We start from the raw sequence: 27,946 nt of genomic DNA on the forward strand, positions 1-27,946 counted from the left end.
TCTTTTAACTGTGTTTCTAGGTGCTTTAGAGTGTTATGGACTAATTTTTCATTTATATTTTGTTGCAGTAGAATCAATAGCAGGTCCCTGTCGTTGCAAAGCACAGCGGCGGTACAGTCCGCGTAAAACGACTAGCTATGAATGTAGAAATCTATCGCGTCGCCCTATATAGGTTACTATACTCTTTGCGTGTCGTTATAGCAAAATGTATGACTACACCTCATCGACATCGACATCGTAACAACTTCAGAGCGGACTAGCTGTTTGGCGGGGACTATAACATATTTGCAAATATAAATTTTGTAATTTAATTGCTGGATAGGACAACGTATACATTAACTTCTTTTGGTCTTCTATTTCTTTCCACTTATTCTATAACAATGAAGTAGTGTGAATAAAATGTAGCGAACATGAAGAATATTCGTCAAAATTACTTACTATTATATTAAGTAATTATTATCTGTAGATGATTTGAAAAAAAACTTTAAATTATTAAAAATATATGAAGGATATCTCGTGGCAGGTGTCAGTTTATTATAATTTACAATTTTAGTTACCAAAAAATTTACAAATCGGAGCGCAAATGTTTAAATTTACAGTTCAAAATGACAAAAGACACCACCGGTCCTGATTTAGACGAAACTGGGACATTTGATAACAGTCGTTCATCGAGTTATTGCGCGAAATGCCTGTGTTTACCGCAAACATACCCGGTGTCCTCAAAGTTGGAGATAGGATTGAAATTGGAGGAAGGATCAAAGAGAATGCTAGGAAGTACGAATGGGTTAAAATACATTCAGGGTTTATTGCAAAATGTGCAAAATTCATCACATTTTTTAATAATTACAATAATACAATAATTTAATAAAATTAAAAATTCATAATTATTTCATACTCATCAATAGCGAAGATATTAAGTAATTTATTCATCATGATGTACACGGTAATCCAACTTATATTCGTGTCTTATGTATACGTTGTTATATATTGTTACATATAAGTTGTACATGTCATAGTTTTAAGTTTTGCCGAAGGGAAATATCCCCCAGGCTATGTGACGCCTGGTGAATCGGAAGAGTCTTTAGTTTGGAATTTCTGAGCCACGTATTTTGCAAAATGTTGAAAAAACTTCGATAGCGTGATTTAGAATCGTGCCATCTCTTCACTAATTCGCAACAAGACAATAATACAATAGATATTTTATTAATTCTATAAATATTATTTTTTAAATAAAATATAATGACGTGCATATGAAAGGATCTTTGGTGCCATGCAAATCATTCTATTATTTGCCGACTTCTTTAATGGAGCTACAATATTTGGTTATATACATTTACTTGTTAGGATGTCGGTGAATCTCTGCGCGCAAGAGGGCGAGGAGCCGCGCGACGTGGTGCTGCACTTCGACGTACGCTTTCATAGAGACAACATCATCTCCCTGTCGCGTAAGAACGGCGTCTGGATCGGCAGCGGGAACTTGGACACTAACTATAATATGTTTGTGCCTGGTTAGTTCTTAATATTGCAAAATATAAGTCGATTATCATGATTGAGTATAAGTATTAATAGTTTTATTAAGTGTCCCAAATGAATTATATGAATGATTGCATGCAGTCTCGGGCTTGGCTGCCGCCGTTGAATATATAGCTAATGTAATGAACAGTATTTTACTGGGCTAAGGCACTTTGAGCACGGTGCAGCGGCAATGGTGGTCTTGCTGCTGTGCTACGATATGGAAGTAAATAAACCTTTACAAGTGCTATAGGTTTTTCATTACTGTGGCAGCAGTGTCGCTTATGCTGCGGCGTCATGTGGTATCGTCTTTAGATAAGAGCTTGTGGAGTCAGTTGTTAAAACTATTTTCTCATATACACCTGGATTTTCATGCAAAGATAAGATATTTTTAGCTCTAAAAATGTTATGCGTTTCTATGTAACATTGAAAAGTTCTTATATGGGTACAAATTGACGAAATATAGGAAAAGTGTCATATCATACCTATTAAGGTGAAGACATATTCACAACAACCCAGTAACGAAAGTAAAAGCTGAAACACATTACCAACGTTATGTCAACTTTGTTTTAGGCACAATTTTCCGCATAATCTTCGAAGTGAAGGACACGGACGTGATAACCATCTACTGCCAGGGCAAGTTTCATTCCAACTTCCTGCCGAAGATACCGCTGAGCATGGCACGGTATCTGGTCGCGTGGGCTGATGTCGAGAGGGTTACCCATTGCTACTTTCATATAGGAGCTAAGGTGAGTATGGTGAAGTTTACTGTGTAATATATAGCTAATAAATAATTTTGGAATAGAGACTGCGTAGAAATAGTTGGATGCAGGAGCCGAAAACCAGTTTTAGTTTACTTAGATCCAGCGACGGACTAACGATGGCTGAAGAAAGAGGACGGCTATCTTAGCAAATATTTTTTTTTATTTTATATACAAGAACTAAGTATCAATGATGATATTTGATATATTACTCATCAAATGCTAAATAACACAATATTAACACTTTGTTTCTGAATCTAAAGCTGTTTCTGTTGCAAACTGTAAAAAATGTTGTTTATATATAGTTCGTTTAATAATGTTTAAATATAAAAATGACAATATTTTAGGGTGGGGACGAAGTAGGTGGCGGTGGTTTCGTGGGGCCGCCGTCCCCACGGCCGGGCATCACTCCCGTTGTGGCTGCTGAAGTGAAGAGATGGTAATGTTTACTAAACTAGCTTCTACATATTATCTGCTTCGAGACAGCAGTACGTTTGCACTCAAGATGTCATACAGGCACAGAAGGCTTTGTAGTTGTTAGTTCTTTGGCAAGTCCCAGTAATAATTGTAACTCAAAGGTTGCGTTTTTCTTATATATAATGTAGGAGTAGCAGACGAGCAGGCAATCCACCTTTTGGTAAGTGGCTACTGTCGCCCATGGACATCTATATTCAACCCCAGATAGGATTAGATATACCTGAGGTCCTTCTACCTGAGGTCGGCTACAGATGCGCCGCTGCCTCTGAGGACTAGGCAGGAACGCCTCGGTAAAGTTTGTCTTCCTAACCACACCATTCAAAACGGAACACAGCAGCGCCTAACACTGCCATTATTAGGCAGAAATAGGTGTGGTAGTGGAGCCGCCCGAGTCGAACCACAAATGGTTCTGCCACCTTTAAAGGTGGTTAGTGAAGTAAAGGCGCTGACTACAATAGCTTGTTGTTACAGGTCCCTTAAGCTGAAAGGAAACGTAGATACTAAGTGCGTACCTCAGCACAAACTACAAACTTATAGTAACATACTGAAGTTATTATAAGTTTGTGAAGCGCTAATTTTAAATCATCACTATCTCAAACTCAGGGTGTTTACCTAAGAAATACAGGTCGAACACTTAATTTTTTATAACTTTTTTCTTCATTATTATTTGTTTTAATCATTCAATGTCCATGTAATTATGTCGTAAATCACCAGGCTTTCAAGCAATCACATAAAACTAAATGAACTAAAATTTAAACTGTCAAAATTTTTCAATATGGCTTGTTTACGTCTATTTCAGTCCAAGAGTACGCAGAAAATCGCCTCCAGACTCCCCACAGCTCCATTCAGACGAGAGCTCGGACGACGAAGTCAAGCAACGACCAAAGATGGAGGGACGCGCCGACAAATACTTCTACGACGCATTGATGTGCCAACCACCTGAACCGAAATTCGGTTCCCCGGAATCCATGAAGTACAGACGAGACGCTTCCCTAGCTAGATCTAAACCTGAATACAGTAGGAAATACAGAGATTTATCTGATTCGGAGAAGAATGACACAGATTTGTCAGAAGAGGTCGCGTCGAAAAATATGGAGTCGTCCGTGGCGGAATCCGACGATGCCATGGCGGAAATGGGGTTTAAAAAACGCGGCAGACGGAACAAATTCGCGCCGTTCTCACAAGTTGTAAATTTTATGGGAAAAGGCGGGAAACGGTCGTAGGTTCGGATGTTCGTATTTTTATGTTCTGTTTTCATATATTTGTTTTTTTTTTTTAATAATTGCATATTTATACATTTTAATAAATTATACTTTGTTATTGACTTTCTTTTTATATGAATAGGAAATAGAATAATATAAAAATGTACCTACTTTTTTTTTTAATTAATCAGTGCACGAAGGCATGCGCCGAATAATTATTTTTGTCCCGGTAGTGTTGCCAGATAAATAAGTTTGCAACTGACAGAGGACCTGAGGTAAAAAATAATAATTTTTCAAAATTATTAAAATTTCTACTGCTACATAAAGGGGTTAAAGGGAAAAAAAGTCAGTTCATTAAATAATATTATATATTTTGCCAGTACTTTTAAATTACATTAAGAATACGATGATACATTAGGTAACTAGAGTCTATAAATACATAAAATATTGCCGGAAGACTAAAATTAAAATTAAAACTAAATCACATCTATTTTTGCCACAAAACAGCAGTTTCGTGAAAAGACACACAGAACACGAGGCATTCCGACTTATCTCACTTCATACATTTATATTCAGTATCTCGGATATTTCCATACATTTGTCGAAAATTAAATAATGACATACACTTTGGCAACTATTTATTTATATCAAAATGTATGACTGTATGGAGTTTCATAAATACTGAGTATAAAACAATTAATGACTGAGAAACAGAAAAAAATATTCCAGAAACACCAAATATATTATCATTTCTATAAAGATAAATTTGAAATCATAGTAAGTGGCATATTTTAAAGCAAAGGACTGAAAATATGGCTAAAAACTACTATAACCGTTATCTTATTATATGATAGATGCTTGTATTGTCCGCGCCAAACTGATAGTCCGCTCTGAAGTTGTTGCGAGCAGTCATGCAATTTGCTATGGCGACGCGATTCATTTCTATGTTCAGAGCGGACTAGCAGTTTTACGCGGACCATAAGACGACATAAAAAACAAATGCTTTGAATTTTATAACTTCACGAGTTTAGTTTTACCAAAAAATCTTAATTATTATCATTTTAAGTAACTGTCCACAAAAGTATATTAAAAAACTTTAAAAAATATTCAGCATTCTATATTATTTACAGATACAAATAATATCGATTAATAGAATTCGAATCAATTTAAGGAATTAATCGAATAATACACTAAATTTATAAATTAATTACACATTTATTTACACTGGTATCATTCAGGACGCCATAATTATTTAAAAATCAAACGAAATTCTCAAAAATTTCACTCAATAAAGATTGTTATAAAAATGCCGCCATTTTGTATTTGCCTCTTGTCTTTTATATGTATAATTTCTACCTTTTCTATTCGCCTCTCGCTTGTTCTTTATAATTTAAGAGCGAGATAGACAGAGATTTACTATTTTTTTGAATTATATATCTACAATATTTCGAAAATAATTAAATTTCTATAATTAAAAGTCAATCCTTACGTAATTTGAAGTGTTTTTCTTAAGGTATCTGAATACATTTACATTTTAAAGATAAAACAAAAAGGAAAATATAAACAGCTTATAGTTTGCAAATCTTTTTGGCAAAAAATATTTCTAAAACCTTTTACACACGCTCATTTCTAAAACCCTGTACTTAGATCCTTATTTCTCAAATTTCCATCCATAATCCATATTCAAAATTATTTACACTTAGTCAATTATGAAGCAATAAATGGCTGTAGGGTTTAAGTATTTCTACTTTGGCAAAGGGAGATCTCCGCCGGGCTAGGTGATCGTGCCCGGGGAGCGGCCGTGCTCCGACAGTCTCAGTTCGGAACTTGTATATATGCCAGATATTTAGAAAACTTCGATAGCGTGATTCAGAATACTCGTGGCGCCATCTCTTGTCGAGTAGCGGGAGGTCGCCACACTACCTAATCTCTACTTTATTTCTACCTAATAACAGCAGTGTTAGGTGCATCAATGCGTCAAAAAATCATATACATTTTGACCATGGATGATCCCAATTTGTTTCTTTTTGACGTTCTTTTAGGTCAATTTTAAGCATACTTTATCCTACATCCATTTATTGTTTGGACAATATTTATAGTATGTATCTTTTATGTCTCAAGACGCAATGCTTTAATAGCCCTTGAAATTTTACAGAGTAAATCATAGATTAGTAAAGATACTTCGTCGCCTTGAAATTGAATGAAGCCACTTCTTTTATTGAATTCTTGACAAATAAAAACATTTTTAGAGAAAATTTACGAATAAATAACTAATACTGCGTAATTTACATAATAAATAAATAATTATTTCAAATATTTTAGGGAAATTTTAGCACGGAGACGTGGCAAAACTTTTTTACGCAACTATTTCAATCCGCAAAACTGGGTACATTTTCTGGTTAGGAGTGAGTAATCTTTACTAATCTTTGGAGTAAATTAAAAATTATTTTGTCATATGTCAATGTCAAAATATGAAAGATGTCTTATATAGTTGAACATATAAAAGTAGAAACAAATTAACGACAACTGATGAGTTGTTAGTTTGTTTCAACCGTTACAATCTTTATACTGATATTTCATAGACAACAAAAAATAATTTTGTACAACATTCCTTCAAAATTAAATTAATAAACAATATTCATCTAATTTTTACATACACCAATCATACCTATTTTTATTATTTAACTTTTAACAAACTCACAGATGACGTCTGCATGGTTTTCCTTAACCCCTATTGTAACTAGCTGACTCTTTGATACAAGGAACAGTGATTCTCCATCGATTTCGTGTTCTTGCAACACTGATATAGTGTCTGCCCAATTGAACTTTGAGAGATGTGTTGCTAGCTGTTCAATCTGAAAAAAACGTTAAAATAATTTAAATGAATGCTTATATTTTTTACATATCGTTTTCGATCTCCAAATCCAACGAAGGGTTCTACCAGATGGTTTGACTTTGGCAGCACTACTGCATCTATTTCTACCTAATAACAGCAGCGATAAGTGCTGCTGTGTTCTGGTTTGAAGGGTGTGGTAAGGGAGACATACTTTTCCGAGGCGTTCCAGCTTAGTACTCAGGGGTAGCGGCGCATCTGTGGCCGACTTCAGGTAGGAATATCTAATCCTATCTGGGGTTGATTACAGATGTCCATGGGCGGCAGTAGCCACTTACCATCAGGTGGACTGCATGCTCGTCTGCTACTCCTATATTATAAATCTAAGATCCTATCTGTCCCGTCTTAACAATGACCACTTACTATCAGATACCTGTTTCTTTTCACACTAATATTATAAAGAGGAAAACTTTGTTTGTTTGGTTGTAATGAATATGCTCAAAAACTACTGGACCGATTTTAAAAATTCTTTCACCATTCGAAAGCTACATTATCTACGAGTAACATAGGCTATATTTTATATGAAATATATTTGATAAATAGATTTTGAGGCGGTACAAAGTTTGCCGGGTAAGCTAGTATAGTATAAAGAAGTATGTATTAAACTTACCGTCCACGTTTTCACTGTACAGTGTTTGAGGTCTTTGAAGGGATTTCCTGTAAAAAGAAGACAATCTTCTTTAATATGTGAAGAAGAACAGCGTGTTCTTTGAATATACGTTAAGCTTGTTATTGTAAAAACATTTTATAAAAGATGTGTGTTATGGAGTTTCTTTCGCCGCTTCTTCTCCATACCGAAACACCTTGTGAAGTGGTGGTAGTTATATTGACATTTAAAAAGTGCTCTGTAAAGAAACTATTTACAATTAAAAAAAATTGATTTGATTTGATTTGATACTAATAATCTAACAATAATTATTAAAAAAAGAAGAATTTGAATCACAGCGTAGGCTTAGATTTACAATACTAATACTAACTACTAATACTGATACTAATACTAATACTGATAATACTGATACTAATACTTTACGACATGTCGTAATAGAAAAAAAATTTAAAAAATTTCTTCAAATAATTACAGGTTTGTAAAAAAAAAACGCTTTCTACACTCACAGCCCCACACTAGGATTCCCTGTATCGTGGGTGCCATGGACACACACAGAGACAAATACACAAACACCCAGACCCAGAAACAGAAATCTAAATTCATCATTTAGAAATCTGTCTGGCCGGGGATCGAACCCGGGACCCTCTGCGCGTCAGACCGGCATGGTGACCGCTCCGCCACGCGGGTCGTCAAAAGCTTCATTTCTTGAGCATGTACACATTGACAAACGCACTTTTTTTTTTTTATAAATTTGCCAAAGAAGTATAACTCTCATATACAGGGTGAATTTTTCAAACGGGCCTTCAGAGCCAAATCCGAAACTATAAGGATTAGCGAAAAATGCTGAAAGGAGTTACGAGGCCGATTTTGATAAAAACTAAAACTGCATTATTACTTTAAAAAAAAAAAGCTTTTTTCCTAACCGGGAATCGAACGAGTTCATTTTGAAAAAAAATACACCCTCTATATTATTCCACTATCTGATAGTGTCGCTTATAAGGATCAAATTCTGGGAAGTAATATTATGTGACTAAAGGCCAGTTTGAAAAATTCACCCTGTATATAAGCACACACAAACTTAAATCTTTAAACTTCTTAACATAGATAAGTATAGATATCTCACAGCCTTGTAATTGAAGGAAGCCGTTAAATGGCTTAAACGGCTGATAATTCTGTCAGCCATTTAATGGCCGTCATGGTGTAATTTACGCGGAGCAATGCCGACATGCGCAGTTAAGTGGTGCAAAAACACGAAACCGAAGAAAAAGTGCGGAGAAATATCGTTTCATTCGTAAATGCTCTAAAAACTACATTTTTTTTTTAATTTTTAAAATTTTTCAAACACGAAAATGACAGTGACAATTTCAATTGTCAAAACTGGTTACATTTTCTTGTTAGGAGTGAGTAATCTTTAGTAATCTATGCTTCTTACCTTCTTCTTCTTTCTTCTGTTCGCTCTCTGTCAGTCTTTCGTTCTCGCTTAAGTTAAGATGCGACAAGTCTGGCACCTTCTCCGCTTTTACTTCTGTATTGCTTACTTCTACATCTTCTTTTATCTTCTCTTTATTCTTCGCTGCGTTGATTGCTAGTGTCTTCTCTCTTAGAGGTAGTCTTATCTGTAAAAGATAAAAATGCTCTTTCTATGAAATAACTCGTAAATAAATTAATACGCATTGTCCGCGTAAAACTGCTAGTCCGCTCTGAATATAGAAATGAATCGCGTCGCCACAGCAAATTGTATGACTACACCTGCTCGCAACAACTTCAGAGCGGACTAGCAGTTTGGCGCGGACTATACTTCCGTTGGGTTTGGGTAGCATAAGGGTTTTTGGATTTTCCGCGAGTACTGTAGAATTTTTGAAGTATTTTATACTCTGTGAGTTTGTCGATGTCAAGGTTGTATTAATCAACATTAAATTTATTTTTAGGTTCAATAATCAAAAGGTGGTATCACTCCTTATGGTTCAACTCTGAACTCACCAATGCTACTCTTATTTCTGCCTTATAACAGCAGTGTAGCGCTACTGTGTTCTGGTTTGAAGGGTGTGGTAACTATCAATCCAACTTAGTCCTCCTGAGGATCCCTGGGTACCCTAGATAGCAACGCATCCGTTACGAACTTAGATAGCAATCTAATCCAATCTGGGCTTGTAACAGATGTCCATACAGCGACTTACCACTAGGTGAGTTGTATGCTCGCTTGTTGTATATACTACTTACTAGCTGACCCGGCAAACGTTGCGTTGCCATATAAATAAAAAATGTTAAGGGTGAACAACCCTTATCACTAAAGTATGAAAAATAGATAGTAGCCGATTCTCAGACCTACTGAATGCATATAAAATTTGGTGAAAATCGGTAAAGCCGTTTCGGAGGAGTACGGTAACTAACATTGTGACACGAGAATTTTATATATAAGAATACAAAAAGTAATATTACTTACCGGGAAAGCTACATTAGACTCCTGAATAACGAAGCCATCTAACACATGAGTCAGTATATAGTCTCTCTCATTCTTAAACTTAATTTCATTAGCCTCACTTCCTTTCAAGCGATTCATAGAATCACTCAGCATCTTCTCTTCTGCGTTTCGTTCTGTCACCGGCTGTTCTTCTTTCACTTCTCGAGTAACCTTAGGTTCTTCTTTAGGCACTTCTGTTTGTTTTTCTTTTTGTATTTCTTCTTTTTTCGGCTCTTTTATCGTTACTTTTTCGGTTTTAACATCTATATGCATTGGTTTATGTTTCTCTGTTTCTTTTGTATCTTTTACGGTGTTTATGTTGACTGGAATGTCATCTTTATCTGTTAAGAGCCTCCCGAATCTCGCTTGAGTGAAAACTGTGTTTCTGACCATTTTTTCCTTTTCAACTTGTGTAGATGTGGTAGTAACAATAGTTTGTGGTGCTGGGGTTGGTATTTGTGGTTTAATTTGTGGAGTATAGATCGGCTTGGCTAACTCCTCTTTAATTCTAGCATTTTGGTCTACTATCGGACTAATTTGTATCACATTTCTTGGATTGCTAATTTTAGTGTTCATTTTCACAATTGGGTTAGTATTGACGCCTATTTCGGTGGTATTCACTTTGGTTACTGATATAGATTGGGCTATGGGGTTGTCTAGCCGTTTCACCGTCATAGTACTAGTAGTGGCTGGTTGTGGTACGATAGTTAGTTTCCTATGTAACTCGTCGGGAGATTCGCTTTTTCTCTTCCTATTAAATTGGGTATTACTCTCAACTTTGAAACTTGTAACAGGCCCTGCTATTCTATTGACGTCGATAATGTTAGGGTTTTGCTGCATTTGGATATTCATGCTGTTCATATTAGGTTGTACTGTGATCGCTGGGGCTGGAATATTAGGTCTGGAATACTCAGGTCGTGGTTGTATCGGTCTGTAGGAGTATGCCTGGTTTTTCGGTGCATGGCTCACTGTGTTAGGTAGATTATGAACTTTCTGCATCACTGGCATAGCTTTCCGAGGTTCTGTTTGCTGATGTGTATTTATCTGTTGCACTTGTGGTGCTATAGGTTGCTGTATTGAACTAATTTGGGCTTGGTTCTGTTCTGCTTTGTGAACTATATTTGGCATCGGGATCATAGCTATTTGTGGCACCGGCGTCCTCGCTACATTCATCTGTGTCTGATGTCTGTAGTTTTGCATTGGTAACTGTCTGTAATTCTGCGGAACCTCTTGTTTTATAGTATTTGGCATTTCGATTGATTTAGGAACCTGAACCTGTCGACTATTGGAACTAATAGGAACATTTGCTATTTGATTCTGGACTGCGTTCTGGACATTTATCCCCGGATTCATTTGCACGTGTCCATAGTTGTGTACAATCCTTTCATTTGGCATTAACTGAGCGATATTCTGCTGCACCTGTGACTGTATGTTCATAGGTACATTTCCCACTTGTAATGTCGTTCTCATCTGTTCCTGGTTTTGTGTTATCATCGGATGCTGTATGACCTGTGGGAACCCATAGTTCTGTTGCAGGAACATTTGATTTTGGTCGAGATGTTGTTGGACTTGCGACATATAATTGTTCGGCACGTTCTGGACGTAGATCACCTGGTTTTGTACCCTGTTCTGTGCCCATGGTGGTTGATTTTGAGGATTTATTAGTATAGTCTGGTTCGGTTGAATTTGATCTCCTGCAAAAAAGATTTAGAAAAGGTTAAATATGATTTTGTAACTGTTTTTGTGTATTTGATGTGTATCTGGAGGTCTTTTACGTATAGAAATCATTATTATATCTTTTCTTTTAAGTTGATAGAATTCTTCGTGGTTCGACTCTGTATGTACAACTACCGCCCACAGAGTTTGGTAAGGGACAGTCACGTGATACGTTCCATCTTAATCCTTGTTAGTAGCGACCCATCTGTGGCCGAAATCAGTAGGACTCTAGTCTAAATCTACCAATACGAATGTACCATCAAGTAGACCAAATTCTCCATAGCTACTTGTATATAATAAATAAATAGCAGGTTTTTACCTGGTTGAACTAATATTTGGGTTTCATACACTAGCCGCACCGGACATAGCAGCATCTGTTGCTGCTGTGCTTGGCTGCTTCTGTAATTAGAAAAAAAAAACAAATTTAAAACTAGAAAAATAACAAAAAAAAACATCTTCAGGTACCAATGTATCAATTTAAAGTTCGCTAGCAAATAAACATGTACATAAAAGAACTATAATTAGCTATTTAATAAACATTTGTCATACATCGCTAAAAATGTAACTATTTTTCAGTAAAATAACATGGTAAAATTACAATATGATTCGATTTGGCGGAATGTAATAAGTTATCTTTGCTCAATCTTAAGTAGTGTGAAAAGCGCGCGAAAAAATTAGCTAATCAGTGGTCATATTTTCCCAAAACGACAACATCACAAAAGACATTTAAAATGGCGTGAAGCGCGAATGCAATAATTTAAAGTGCGTGCAATAGCTACTATTTATTTCACCTTCTCCCTATTAACTATCGCAAATAATACATTTAGCTGTCGATAAATGTCTCAAGTTAGAAGAATGTCGAAATCACTATGCAAACAAAACAATAATAATTGACACAAAGGATCGTCTCCATTTTTATGGCAGATTTAGAAACTCGCGAACAATCGCCAGAGTAACTCGCTTAGCAAAAACGAGTAGGTAAACCTGGCATTACACGAAAATGTTCAAAATAATATTTTTTAATTTATTTTTGACGTTATTTATTGGCAATAATACTAATATTTTCTAGCATATTATTCAAGGCTGAATAATTTAAGCTATTTTACTAAAGTCTAAGCACTGAACGCGCTTCATATATTGAACGCAGCCATAGTGTCTTCTACAAAAGTGCATGAATATATTCTAATCGATATCGATAAATCGTTTCAATATTCTGTAATTATTTTATATCAAATATTTAAATAATTATTATGTGGTTGACAGACGAGGGTAATAATAGCATTTAATTTTTTTTAAGTAGCAACACATCTGCGGTCGATATTTTGTGGTTGCTTACGTACTGCGGTTTCCTGGCCAGTGAGCGTCGCCAGGTGTATACCATATGATATTTGCAACGTTTAATAATACTACGCAACAGCTAAATTAATAAGAATTGTAATTTAAAATAACGTTTTAATGAAAACGAATGGTATTTCTAGAGATAGGTTCATTAATCCTAAATATATCAAACTAGCTGACCCGGCAAACTTTGTACCGCCTCAAAATGTATTTATCAAATATATTTCATATAAAATATAGCCTATGTTACTCGTGGATAATGTAGCTTTTGAATGGTCAAAGTATTTTCAAAATCGGTCGGTAGTTTTTGAGCCTATTCATTACAATCAAACAAACAAACAAAGTTTTCCTCTTTATAATATTAGTATAGATAAACTTGTTTATGCTTTTGCCCATCATTTGACCAGTTCAATACTATTATTGCATTGTCATCGAAGTTACATAAATACCTAATCAGCGCAATCGCTTATATTGAGGTAGTTTAAAATTCAGTCGCAACACTTAACTTTTACACGACATATTAATAAAAAGTTTAACTTAAGACTAGTAAGAAATATTTTTTGAGTTTAATTCTCTCAACTTCAAGTAGTTAGTAATGATAGTAATTACTCATTAATTACCTAATAATTGCTTATATAATACGATTTTAATAAATTTTGTAATTAATATTAATGTACTGTTATATATTAAAAAATATATATTTACCCAGCTTGTTCTTGTTGAAACACAGGTTGTTGCATCTGAAAATAAAATAAAATTGTTAATTCTAAAATTAAGTGTATCTAAGATTCAAGTTTGGACGCTAGGTGGCGCTATAAGTCTCATAATGTTTCACATGAAGCTTGTTGCAGATGGCGCCACTAATCATAAGGTAAATAAACAAAGTGATTAATTTTTTTACGGGAAAATATTTCGAATACTGAACGTAACATGATGTTACAGTTAAATTGTATGAATATTGTGTGTATGTTACCTTATTGCAACTAAAATATATGTAAAAACGCCGTCATACACCCTTAAAACCACGAAAATGAAAATATTGAACACTGTAACACCCTAGTTTCTAAATAGAACATATTTTACCGCTAGAGGCAGCACTGTAGGCGTCACGTCATAGTTCATTTGACACAAATTGTCAAAGATTTTAACATTTGACATATTGTCGTCATAAATTTGCTTTCTTTTCCGGCCAAAATAAACAAGTTTTGGTGCCGAAAGGAACAAAATAAAAATGTATGGTGATATTATGAGTTTCAAAGCACAAAGCCATGATAATAGTTAAGTTCTGCGCATTCAGGACTATATTTGTGTACTGAATAAATTTCAAATTCCGGTCTTTGATTTCAAAATAAGTGATTGCGTAAAAATTTATAAAAGTTAATTTATTTGGACGCCACGAAGGATTATTTTCAGTAGAAAATTGGTCACTGTCCACCTCAAATGTTTTTTTTTGGTCTTACTATTTTATAATCAGAAATATTGATATCAATTTATTATTATTGACTAAAGTACTGTATCAAAATCGTATAAATAGTGATGCGATATTACGATATGGATACCTAACTCAATAATAGTAGATAGATTTTTATTAAATACAATCAGGAGATTACGTCTTTAGTCAAAATGGTAGGATCATAATTCAATACAGGAACAGTCAAACATTTACGGTGGGTTTAGTAATGTTATACAAATATATAAACTCCTCTTACGTCCGTTATTAAAAATCAATCCTCAGTCAATTTTGCCTACCAAAGATAGAATTGTCAAGATTTGTCTGCCTAATTAGTCAAATTTCAAACGATGGTCAAATTTCTAAAGGTGGTAGATTATGTAGTGGACAAATAGTGACCAATTGACCATTGATTACGTGTATTATTACCAGCCTACGCTAGGGAAGTAGTTCTTAGAGCTGGCAACATTGTTAAGCTTGTTTGTAAACAAACCCAAGTCGAGTTACACACTTTACATAAAACATGTCGTTTTCTTAAACAACGCATAATTTGCTGATTATAAACTAATATCACAAAATAAAAATGTATTTTATTGTGTGCCAATATGGCGCCATTAAAGTGACAACAGCTGATAAAATAACTCTGTCCCCTTCGAATATATCGCAACTTTAGAATCAAAATGGCGTAAGTGCAAAAAGCGAAAATGGCAATGAATATGACATCAAAACACATTAAAAATGCTTGAAAAAGAACCAAAGTAACCATCGAAACATTACTTTTCATGTAATTACCGTAAATTCCGCTAGATGGCAATAGTGTCAATTTCGGATTGAAAGGGAGTTGGAGGCAAAACGCAATTTTAATGTGTTTTTCTTGAGTGCATGGTATTTGCAGCTACATCATTGTATTTCTACAGGTGTAATATATGTAATAATTTAACTTTTTGTTTATTTTTTTTTTCTGAAAATGAAATACCAATAATACTATATAAATTTATGGCTGGATCGTATGTTTTATTGACTTTGTTATCTAATGGTGTAATTTTACGATACTAGCAAGCATACTTTCAGACTTCGTGCTTCCTAATGCCCTTTTGTTTACAGGTATTAAGCGTGGCAGTACAACCTTAGCGAACAAATCTTAATTTTCTATGCAATATTTTGAAATCTAAATCAATACACATTGTAGGAGAATACTTTTGTCTGTCACGACACGCGTCTGACACGTTCTATGGCTGTAGATGTTAATGTAGTAATAATTACTTTGCAACAGTATTCCCGGATTTATTTGTAAGTTTCAAGGGTATAGTAGTACAGACACAGCTTCGTTTTTAAACAACGAATCGTCTGGTTAGCTCTAGGTAATAATACTATAGTATTTAGCAAGATAATTGATGTTTATGAGTTGGTAGAATCATTAAAATATAGTGGATACAATAATTATCGGTTATTTCAATTATGGAGGAAACTACATGTCATGCGAAAAGATTTAGTACTTAAGTATAGTATAAGATGGTAAGTATAAGTTCCTTTAGAGTATAAAATAGTATACTTGGTGATCTGTAAGTAAAGTATATTTATATTTGGAATATTTTGAAGCCATTTTACTTTTTATTTATTTAGAAATATATACAGGAGCCATCATAAACTTAATGATCAAGGGCATTTCCAATCAGTAGCTACCAGGGCACCATAAACTCAGAGCTTTAAAAATGGGGACCGCTGTCCCGAAACCCGTGTTCTATCTCTTTCTAAGCCTCTCTTTCTCTACAAAGAAACTCCATTTTTGTTGATCAATAGAATTTGCTTCGAACAAAAGGCGGCTACTTTCTGCCGTTGGCATAAAGTTTATATTCCTTTGAGCGGTTATATAAATAATGTCGTTGAAATTTAGACTCCATTTCTATATAAATAGAACTGCTATTTACTCGCGATTGGTTGGTGCGTGATATCTATCGCGATATAGCAGTCCCCTTCGAAGTGAGGACGGCGGACATTTTTTGTTCTAGTGACGTGCAGGAATTTTATCGATAACTGTATTCTGTATTTTGATATTTGACGCTCATCTTTAAACTTTAGTTATGAATAATTTTGACCTCTTTTTACGAATTTATGTTAAAAAAGACTGTTATGTTATTGCTCATGGCATAGTTAGTAGAAATTATAGGAATAAGACACTCATGCAGACATATTTTATGGAGAAAGTTTAACTTATTTGATACACATACTGTCCTGTACTGTACATAAAATATGTATTGGAATAATGTTTTTATTGGAATTTAGTAAAGTTAACGTGTGGAAATGTAACATAACGTATTTTTATTTCGTCTATTTTTTTCTACAAATACTATTACTATTATATAAAATAAATAAAAATAGCCTTTATTTCTACTATATCCTATACTTTACATATTATAATTAATGTTACTTAAGATAGCAACTTTAAATTTACTTTTTTACTTTTATCGAACTATTCAGCCACAAATATCAAAATTTTCGTGGATCGATAATATACCTTTTAAAAGAAATTGGCTAAAAACAGCGCTTAGGTTACGTTCCGGACATATTCCATCAAATAAATTTGCATTTTTAATGAACAAAATTACGTCACCAAATTGTGAGGATTGTGGTGTGATTGAGGATGTTACACATATTTTGATGGAATGTGTTCGAAATGAAACATTTCGGAATTTATATTTGGGAGTAAAGTCTGCACATGTTGGCTATCTGAATAGCATTCTGGCTTCCCCGATGTCGGAGGAAGCTAGGGTGCTATTTAGGTTAGCTGACTTAGGTTTAGCAAAAAAATAATTTGGGTTCTATTCTATTTTTTTATTATTATTTTATCTAAAATCATATTCAAATTTGGTTTATTCAAAATTGATTAATATTGATTATTTTTTCGAACATTAACAAAATACCACCGCTTTGGATAGTGGTTCGTTATGGAGAGGAAGTGGCGAAAGAAACTCCGAATGTGCGCAATTTAAAATATTTTAAAAGTATGTACTCGTTTTATACAATGTTATGAGATGAATTGCTTAATAGTTTGTTTGTACGGGATGATGTGTTCGCCCAGCGAAAAAATCCCACTTTTAATTAAAAATAAATAAATAAATAAATAAATAAATAAATACTTTTATATTACTATACATACTTTTTTTTATAAAATAAATATTTAGTGATTTTTAACAAATAAACTATTTCTAACAATAACATTGTAAGTAAAAGTAATTTTAAATATTAAATATAGTAGTATATAGTACTATATTTAATACTATTACTATTGGTTAAGTTTATTGCATCAATACATATCATAATGTTGGATTAAAGTGTAACTGTAATGGTCTAGATCTGTACTATTTATGACTCGTGGTTATAATATGGATTTAGTACTAATATTATTAAAATAACTAGACTTTTGTCCATCATATGTCAATAATATTGGTGATGTCATTGTTTAGTAACAACTGCTTATAGTATTTAGTAAGTAAATTACAATGTGACGAATTTTACATAAATTATGTGAATTTCTGTACAAACAACACAGAAATTAATTTTATAAGTATTTTGTTTTATTATAAATTTTATTTTCGAAATGTTCAGGATATGAGCATTATATTAAAGTACTTAATGTATAATATCACATGTAAATGCAAATAAATATTAAAAAAAGAAAATAATATTAATAAACGATACTTTTTGAAAGCAAAGTATTATCCAAACATTTTCTTAGATCAACAGAAGTTTTATACATTAAAATTACAAATTACTTTTGTAAGGCACCAAGACACCTCAAATGTTCCAAAATAAATAACATAATTCAATCGATATAAAATATATCGACATTTTTTATCGAAAAATACAACACTAATTCAAATATAGAGCGCCCTGGGGGCGCACCAAATCCCGACTATAAATAAGTCACACGGATAAGACAGAGAAAGAACACAACACCGCCCACACGCTAGAGAGGGACAAAACATAAACCCAATTAAGGTGTCCTATGCAGCCCTGACAGATACCGAGAATTCGGACATAATACCTTTGCCTAAAAAACTTACAAAATCTTACTTACCTGCTAAAACAAAACTTAATCCCTAACAACATCTATAACAATGTCACAATTCGCAAAAAAAAAAAACAACAAAATAAAAAACAAAAATCAAAAATAATCACAAAAAATAAAATACAAGGCATAACATAAAAAATGCATATCACTCAACACGGTAAATAGTGGAAAAAATACCAAAATGGTCGTATGTGACGTCACGCGTCCGAAAACTAAACTTATTTTAGTGCAGCTACACGATTGTGCAGTTTCATCGAGTATTATTGTCGAGTACACGGAATTAGGGCATACAGCTCTCAATAATATTGAAGAAAACACTGAACTTAACTCACCATTGCAATATATCCACACACAACACTTCGTAACAGTCAAAAAACTACACAGATTGAATTAAAACGCCATGAATACAGTCACTCCGGACATCTTTCGAGACGAAATGGGTGCACGAATAACGCACAAGAGCGTTTCGCTTGTGAATGACACTTGTACCACGAAACACTAAACGACAGCGACTAACGACAGAATTGCTTACACTCGAGCCGAATCCGTATCGATTTTACGAAACCGCGCACTTCGTGGTACCGGTTCGCCCTAACCAATGATAGTGCAGTGAATACAAACGCACCGTATTGGACAGAACGTGTTTCGAAATTCAAACACGTGCCATGACCCCAATATCGCGTCCGCTGCTCGTTCGCATTGAGAACGCTATATCCGTCCTTTTCACACTTACTCGTAAATGCGATTATGATAGACAGAGAATGTCGAAATCTTATTGTGCGTCAACTCGAATGGTTGAGTAAGAAACGGCCTTTGTTTTAGACTGCTGTTGGATCTAGAACTGTATCTCATGCAGTTTAAAGTCGATTTTATTAATTTCAGAGTTTGTGGTTAAGTAGTTCTGATGTCATCTTTGTAGAATGGCCGATGTTTATATAAATAATTCAGTTGATTTAATCTTATCTGCATTGTATTATTGCTAAGTATTTATGTTCACTTGGCTTCTTATTTCTTTGGAAAATGCTGAGTCTTTTTTTTACTCTGTAACTTTCGTATTATATTACAATACTGTTATTGTCCTACCTATTATTAAAGAATACTATGCTATTTTATTGTGTCTATGGCTCGTTAAATAGAAATTCTTATTTGTATTTGTTTCAGAATTAGAAGTGATAATTGTAATTCGCATTATTGTAATATTGTTTAATGTTTAAATTAATTACGAGATATGTAATTGAAAGTATAATTATCATAGTGTGTTAAGAACCGTCGGCAAATGTAAGCTTCAAATTTAGTTTCAAATATTTGAAATTACAACGAAATTATGAAAGATATTAGTACAACACTTTGGTAATAAAAAACAATTCGAATATTGAATGGGATTTAGTAAATCGATACCTTAATTCGCAAATCAGCCAACTCCACTTTTTGTCAAAATGATTTTTGTATCTATTTTGATTTCGTTCAACGCCATTTACTATCAGCTTAGCTATCGAAATGTATCTTTTTTATTATAGGTACTTCTTTAGAATTACCTATAATAAAAAAGATACATTTAGTATTTCTTTAGAATTCCAAATTTTAGAGTAAAAGGTTGAAAAAGGCAGTAAAAATTTGGAATTTTATACGTACTTTGAGGCCCATTGGTCGAACGATAATTCCGAAATATCGATAAAAAGCCAGAGATGCTCTTCCCTAATGTCCTTGTTATTTCTGACAATTTATTTTGGATATTTTTGACGAATAAATGAAGCCACAATAGGATTTTATCATTTATTTTTTGAATTCTTGTCAAATAAAAAACATTTTTAGAATAAAAACGGTATAGATAACGAATACTACGTAATTTACGTAATAAATAAATACGTATTTCAAACATTTTAGAGGCATCATAGAATGGAGACGTGGAAACTTTATTTACGCAACAATTTCAATTCTCAAAATTGGTTACACTTTCTTGTTAGGAGTGATCCATCTATGTTTTTACTCATCTATGAAAGAAAGAAACAATGGTATAGTCCGCGTAAAACTGCTAGTCCGCTCCGAATATAGAAACGAATCGCGTCGCCATAGCAAATTGTATGACTACACCTGCTCGCAACAACTTCAGAGCGGACTAGCAGTTTGGCGATAACTATACCAAAGAGTACTAACCACTACGTTTTAGGAGGTAACATTGCTGCATTTGCTGCGAACCGCCATAGAATGGAACTCACTCCCGCCTTCGTTGTTTCCCGATACATATGATCTGGTTCGACTTTGGTTCGACTCCGGCGGCACCACCGCCACACCTATTTCTACCTAATGACAACAGTGTTAAGCGCTGCTGTGTTCTGGTTTGAAGGGTGTGGTAATGGAGACAGACTTTTACGAAGCGTTCCAGCTTAGTCCTCAGGAGTAGCGACGCATCTGTGGCCGACCTCCAGATGTCCATGGGCGGCAGTAGCCACTTACCATCAGGTGGACTGTATGCTCGTCTGCTACTCCTATATTATAAAAAAAATCTGGGTTTGTTCAAGACAAGGGTGAATAGGCTACTTCTAGGCAAGCGGGTTTTGTCCAAGGCTGCATGTTACTCAACATCCTGACGTTTGCAAGGTTGCAGTAATAAGCAATAGTAAGCATATTCATCATCATCAACCCATTACTGTCCCACTGCTGGGCACGGGTCTCCTCTCAGAATGAGAAGGATTAGGCCATAGTCCACCGCGCTGGACAAGTGCGTATTGGTAGACTTCACATACCTTCGAAAACTTTTTTTTTTAAGAATTCTCAGGTATGCAGGTTTCCTCATGATGTTTTCCTTCACCGTTTAAGCAATTGATAATTAACTTCTAATACGCACATAACTTTGTTAAATCAGAGGTGCGTGGTGATTTGAACCTCGGACCTCTCGATCAAGAGGCCGCGTTTCTTAACCACTAGGCTATCACTGCTTGTAAGCATATTGTAAGTTAAAAATAAAATCTAAGTATTTCTAGCGTAAATCAATTCGGTGTGTGGGTGTGGATGACTTACATATGAGGCCTTAGTCCTTACGTGGCAACACGTGATCGGTTTCAGGTAGAACCTGCTCTATATCGAGTTGGTCAGATGTCCGTACAGTGACTTACCATCAGGTGGACTGCATGCTCGTCTGCTAAATAAATAAACGCTTTCTACTCTCACAGCCCCACACTAGGATTCCCTGTGTCGTGGGTGCCATGGACACATACATAGACAAATACACAAACACCCAGACCCAGAAACTACTCCAATCTACTCCAATCTAGTCAAAAATGAAATGTCTTGGACCTATAAGATGTCTTCTCGTCATTGAGGACTACGTGCCTATACCCTAATTTCTTTAACGTCCATGTCGTTTGCAGAACAGACATTTTGTTGCTCTCAAATTATCTAAAAATTAATAAACTTAATTTAAATTTAACTCGAAAAAATACATTTGACAAAGAAATACCAGAGGAGCATGCAGTCCACCTGATCGTGTCTACTGCCGCCCATTGAACCTGTAATCAACCTCAGATGAGGTTATAATCCTAACTAAGGTCAGCCACAGATGCGCTACCCCTGAGGACTAAGCTGGAACGCCTCGGATAAGTATGTCTCCCTTTTAACACCCTTCAAACCATAAAACAGCATCGCTTAACACTGCTGTTATTAGACAGAAATAGGTGTGGCGGTGGTGCCGCAGGAGACGAACTACAGAGGGTTCTACCACCTTAAAACCTTAGGTAGGTATACTTTTTTTAAATGTATACAGTAAAATAAGACATTAACTTTACAATGATATTGAACATTAAGTAATACAAATTTAATAACTTGCCAAATTGTATAAAAATAAAAACGGCGAGAACTTAGTTTCCAGCCTAATAAAACACAGCAGCGCTACACTGCTGTTACATTTTGATAAGGCAAAAATGGGTGTGACGGAGGTGCGTCAAGAGTAGAACGAAAAAGTTTTACCATCTTCAAATTAGGATACATCTTTTCCATGACAATACGGGGTCTTAGAAACGTTAGTTTAATCTTTTTAGGTAGGTATATGTGACAGAATTAGTAAGTAAGCATGCAGATTGCAGTCCACCTGATCGTAGGTGTGTGACAATTTGTCCCTGTAGTTCCGGGAGTAGAATACGGCTACGGTATCCCCTGCCTGTCGTAAGAGGCGACTAAAAGGGGTTTCCGGGGTTGCGGGCGGCAAGAGTGGGAGCTCGAACCGTCCAGTAAGCGACCCCGGGAATGACGGCGGTATGTGTGGTCGCATACCGTCGTGAACATCAGATGGTTTGGGAGGAGCGAAAACTGCTCTCCCAGGGCAGAGCCCGATCGGGACATCGCACTTGGAGGACTCCGGTTGTGTTCCGTCGGAGATCCCGGAGTTCTCAAACAAGCGATTAGGACGGCCACTGGGGGGGTTTCAATGCGGTAAAAATCCCACATAACCCGGCGTCGCTCCCACGTCGTCGGGTACCTATTGAAGGATTCCTCGTTAAAAAAAAACAAAAAAGGTGTGTGACATATCTTGTGTGACATGGACATACGTGACCAACCCAAGATATGATAAGAATCGTACCTGGAGTCGGTCATCCATTCGTTTCTACCGCGTGGTCTAATTACGAACGCTTCCAATAAGTATCTATTTAGGTATAACATCTCTTGTACCATACCTTAGGCAGAATTGATGCATAAGAATTCGAACTAATGAAGAGTTCTACGACCTTCATTATGTAATAAGAATTTAAGTAGTACCTACATTTTCAAATTACTAAGAAAATATCCTATCTAAAGATATTTGGATCGTCATCAACCCATCATTGTCCCACTGCTAGGCACGAGTCTCCTCTCAGAATGAGAAGGATTAGGCCATAGCCCACCGCGCTGGACAAGTGCGTATTGGTATTTTTTTTTGCTGTGTTCCGGTTTGAAGGGTGTGGTAAGGGAGATATACTTTTCCGTGGCGTTCCAGCTTAGTCCTCAGGGATAGCGGCGCATCTGTGGCCGACCTCAGTTAGGAATGTCTAATCCTATCTGGGGTTGATTACAGATGTCCATGGGCGGCAGTAGCCACTTACCATCAGGTGGATTGCATGCTGGTCTGCTACTCCTATATTATAAAAAAAATAAAAATTAGACGGTATGAAATCGTATTATGGATACTGGAAACATAATGAGTCATAAAAACCCGAAAATGATATAAAATAATATTTTTGTTAGAGAAGATAAATAGCATTTCTTTTTCTTACTTTCTAACAACACTTTTAATGGCACATTAAGACGGAGAGAGTTTCTCGTCTCGAAAATTCGAATATCGAAGGAATATCAAAATATTTTGTTCGTCTAAAAATTCGCTCTTCTCGCTCGTTGCCTTAGGTGATAATTGCCTCGCATGGAATATTTTATTGCGTCCGTGTAAACAGATTTTCAAAACAATAATCGTATTTCGACATTTTGCTACCATGAGTGCAGTGCGCGAGAGTGTTTTAATTTTAAATTACTTATATCTTATTTTTCCGTTAAAGTAATTCTTGTAAAAAGGTGTTGGGTTAAAAAATGGACAGCGAGAAGAAATAGTTTGGGAACATCTAACACGTTGTTCTTTGAATTACAATTGTATAATAACTAAACTCAAATGAGAAATCTCGCACTGAAAACGATTCAAACTGATTTGTACGATACTCGTACGAACTTCAGAATGTGTCATACGAGATCGTGTTTAAACAAGTCGAGATTCTCGTAAGCAAGAATCTCCTTACTATAATTCGTCGTGTAAACAAACATAGGCAATTATTGCCTGGCGATAAGTCATATGCGAGTCTCGTATGACATAATCGCAGGCGAGTTTTTGTTTTTACCTGTATGTAAATATTTTGATACGATTATGTTATGTAGATTATTGTAGTAGATAGCTGCTTACGATTTCTCGGCCCGAAACGTGCGAGAAACTCTCTCCATCTAAATGGCTCTCAATTTCACTGTAAGTAATACGATATTAAAATAAAAGTTTTTTGTAATAAATGTCTCATAATATGTGATGTGATAATGTCTCATAATGTGTGAAAGCTATGTAAAACCTTTTTATACCATATGTCCACCTGTTTATGTAAAGCCATAGCTGAGATTTTTACCCTGGTTATGCTCGTTTAACAGCATGGCCGCAGCTGGCCAATGGGTTAGTAAAAATTACTCACTCCTAACAAGAAAATGCAACCAGTTTTGACAATTGAAACTGTCACTGTCATCTATTTTCGTGTTTGAAAAATATAAAAAAAAATTAGTTTTTAGATCATTTACGAATGAAACGATATTTCTTCGCACTTTTTCTTCAATTTCGTGTCTTAACTGCACATGTCGGCATTGTTCCGCGTAAATTACACCATGACAGCCATGAAATGGCTGACAGAATTGTCAGCCGTTTAAGCCATTTAATGGCTTCCTTCAATTACAAGGCGGTGAGATATCTATACTTAGGTATCTATGTTAGTAGCACGTAGAACAGGGATTACCTACCTATCCCAGAAACTGATTATAGATGCGTTGCTATTTCTTGAGAAATAAGTTACCTTCATCTGGCATTCACGCACTTCTGAATCGCATAAGAAACTGAACATTTACACAACGTTAGAAATAGATGTGGCGGTAATGACCTCCCCGGTTGACCCTATTTGTAACATTGAAAGTTTTTTTATATATTGAAGGTTTATTAATTTATTATATTTATGTAGATTCTGTTAGTTAGCTGTATTTTTTTATAATATAGGAGTAGCAGACGAGCATCCAGTCCACCTGCTGGTAAGTGGCTACTGCCGCCCATGGACATCTGTAATCACAGATAGGATTAGATATTCCTACCTGAGGTCGGCCACAGATGCGCCGCTATCCCTGAGGACTAAGCTGGAACGCCTCGGAAAAGTATGTCTCCCTTACCACACCCTTCAAAACGGAACACAGCAGCGCCTAACACTGCTGTTATTAGGTAGAAATAGGTGTGGCGGTGGTGCCGCCGGAGTCGAACTACAAAGGGTTCTACCACCTTCAAAAATTATATTAATGGTAAGACATTGGATTGCGACTGGTGATACCATCACATGCGTTCCTGCTTTGTAGCAAGTGTAAAGCTATAGTTTATTTGTAGACTGATGAGGTATCTATATTCTCACACAAATTCGAGATTTTCCATTCCTTAGTTACTAAGGAGGTAGTCACGGAAAATCTCGTTTTTACAAAGTAATAGAAAATTATAATTTGGCAAAAATGTGCTTCTCTTTCCTTTACGAAAAAAAAAAACCATTTCGGGAAAGATTGTTCATAACCTAGAAGTAAGAAATGAGCAAGCAGTCAAACTGATTGTATGTATGTACCTACTGCCACCCACGGACATCGGCAAACAACCTCAACCAATACCAGGTTCCCTGACCTGACCTGAGCTTTGCCACAGATGCGCCGCTACCCCTCAGGACTAAGTTGGAACGCCTCGGATAAGTATGTCTCCCTTACCACACCCTTCAAACCGGAACACAGCAGCGCTTAACACTGCTATTATAACAGAAATAGGTGTGGCGGTGGTGCCGCCGGAGTCGAACCGCAAACCCTTACTTTGCTGCTTAAATGTAAGCAAATCATTGAAATTAGCAAATTTTCTTAATAAAATCTGTGAAATCTATGTATTTAAATAAGTAAATAAGTATTAATCCTTTTTTCGATTAGTTAAACATATTTTTACTGAATATTTTTTATTTATTTTAAATAATAGTAGTAGTAATGGTAACTTACGGAAACATTAATTATAATCTAAGAAATCAGCGTAAACATTACATATTGTTTTAATTCACATTTTGTATATTGTAGGGGCACCCAATTAGATCAGGGCCACAAATATTAGATAGATACATTTTTATGATTCGATCGCGCCTGATGGTGAGCTTTGATGAGACCTAAGATGTGCCACGCTTGCCTAGAAGTAGCCTGTTCGCTCTTGATTTGAAGACTCCTAGATTATATTTATCGGGAAACACAGAAGCCGGCGGGGAATTCCACGTGTGAAGGTGGTAGAACCCTCTGTAGTTCGACTCCGGCGGCACCACCGCTACACCTATTTCTGCCTCATAACAGCAGTATTAAGCGCTGCTGTGTTCTGGTTTGAGTGTGGTAATGGAGACATAATTTTCCGAGGCGTTCCAGCTTAACCCTCAGGTGTAGCGGTGCCTCTGTGGCCGACCTCGGGTAGGAAACTTATCTAATGTAGGACTGATTAAATATATCCATGGGCGGCAGTAGCTACTTGGAGGGTAGTAAAACCAACACATTTGAAATTACAGTAGAATTGAGGGTACTCACTCAAATTTTGAATGAAAAAATAATTAACGTATGTACCATAGATTAGTAAAGATACTTCGCCGCCTTGAAATTGAATGAAGCCACAAACGGCTTATTAGTAAGTTCTTTTTTTGAATTCTTGTCATATAAAAACATTTTTAAGAGAAAATTTACGTATAAATAACTAAAACTGCGTAATTTACGTAATAAATAAATAATTATTTCAAATATTATAGGAACATTTAGCACGGAGACGTGGCAAATTTTTTTACGCAACTATTTCAATTCTCAAAACTGGGTACATTTTCTTGTTAGGAGTGAGTTATCTTTACTAATCTATGGTATGTACTTAGTTTTTCATATTTGAAATACCTTAATTTTGTGGAGCGTTATCTCGAGCACTTTGTCGTTGATATTGTTCTTCTTCAGTAGATTGAGGATCTCTTCCGCGCTGGGATTCAGTCTACACTAATATTATAAAGAGGAAAACTTTGTTTGTTTGTTTGGTTGTAATGAATAGGCTCAAAAACTGCTGGACTGATTTTAAAAATTCTTTCACCATTCGAAAGCTACATTATCCACAAGTAACATAGCTATATTTTATATGAAATATATTTGATAAATAGATTTTGAGGCGGTACAAATTTTGCCGGGTCAGCTCGTCTGTTATAAAATTAGTACAAATCTTTAGAACATTTATTCGCCGAGTAGAGACAACTTACTGCAGATGTAAATAGTTTAAGTACTCGTGTGTATTTGGTACTCGCAACGAATATTCGTTTGTTTTAAGTGCGGTATGTGTTTTAGCGAATATGAAAGCGTTATAGGACAAACAGAATAGGAACTGGTTTTTTTTTCTAATTCATTCGTCAACCGATTTTTTTGTCTCGTAATAAGTGACGAGCGTATCGGCTTGTGTTCCGAGTATTTCCTCGATCTGGTTCCTCACCCTTCCATCGCACCACTCGCTGAAGTATAAGGTTCCATCCAAATCAACTGGACTCGTGGCTCCTCCACGGTTCGGTTTGCACGGCCATTCAAGCCGCTTACGTACAAAATGTGGAATGTACTTCCTCCCGAAGTATTCCCTGGGCACTATGACTTGGGGCTCAAAGACAGCGATGTGTTGGCGACTCAGAGGAGT

The 27,946-nt window shown here is 35.4% G+C and overlaps 2 protein-coding genes across 2 annotated transcripts; one reads left to right on the forward strand and one right to left on the reverse strand.

Moving 5' to 3' along the window:
* The first annotated feature begins 514 nt into the window (after positions 1–514).
* LOC140748737 (uncharacterized) lies at positions 515–4,074 on the forward strand. The gene is made up of 5 exons (XM_073081594.1): positions 515–774; positions 1,345–1,508; positions 2,086–2,261; positions 2,621–2,712; positions 3,550–4,074. The coding sequence occupies exons 1-5, from the start codon at positions 686–688 to the stop codon at positions 3,971–3,973; spliced, it is 945 nt and encodes a 314-aa protein (XP_072937695.1). The 5' UTR covers positions 515–685; the 3' UTR covers positions 3,974–4,074.
* A 1,802-nt stretch (positions 4,075–5,876) lies between these two features.
* Positions 5,877–18,995, reverse strand: LOC140748615 (uncharacterized). The gene is made up of 7 exons (XM_073081458.1): positions 18,822–18,995; positions 13,673–13,707; positions 11,949–12,028; positions 9,896–11,607; positions 8,885–9,068; positions 7,456–7,502; positions 5,877–6,807 (listed from the first exon to the last, which is right to left on the reverse strand). The coding sequence occupies exons 1-7, from the start codon at positions 18,822–18,824 to the stop codon at positions 6,634–6,636; spliced, it is 2,235 nt and encodes a 744-aa protein (XP_072937559.1). The 5' UTR covers positions 18,825–18,995; the 3' UTR covers positions 5,877–6,633.
* Positions 18,996–27,946: the final 8,951 nt, after the last annotated feature.

Source organism: Epargyreus clarus, unplaced genomic scaffold, assembly GCF_041222505.1.
Source record: "Epargyreus clarus isolate Ecla_fem2 unplaced genomic scaffold, WU_Ecla_fem_2.2 ptg000016l, whole genome shotgun sequence".
In the NCBI taxonomy this organism is placed as follows: Eukaryota; Metazoa; Arthropoda; class Insecta; order Lepidoptera; family Hesperiidae; genus Epargyreus; species Epargyreus clarus.

What these genes read in the sequence shown, in the direction of transcription:
- LOC140748615 (XM_073081458.1), bottom strand. An exon ending in CCAAATATTAGTTCAACCAG is followed by an intron (nt 11,608 to 11,948) that starts GTAAAAACCTGC and finishes TCTTTTTTGCAG; the next exon opens with GAGATCAAATTCAACCGAAC. An exon ending in AGTCTAATGTAGCTTTCCCG is followed by an intron (nt 9,069 to 9,895) that starts GTAAGTAATATT and finishes TATCTTTTACAG; the next exon opens with ATAAGACTACCTCTAAGAGA.
- LOC140748737 (XM_073081594.1), top strand. Translation starts at nt 686, where the DNA reads ATGCCTGTGTTTACCGCAAACATACCCGGTGTCCTCAAAGTTGGAGAT. An exon ending in ACTTTCATATAGGAGCTAAG is followed by an intron (nt 2,262 to 2,620) that starts GTGAGTATGGTG and finishes ACAATATTTTAG; the next exon opens with GGTGGGGACGAAGTAGGTGG. An exon ending in GCTGCTGAAGTGAAGAGATG is followed by an intron (nt 2,713 to 3,549) that starts GTAATGTTTACT and finishes CGTCTATTTCAG; the next exon opens with TCCAAGAGTACGCAGAAAAT.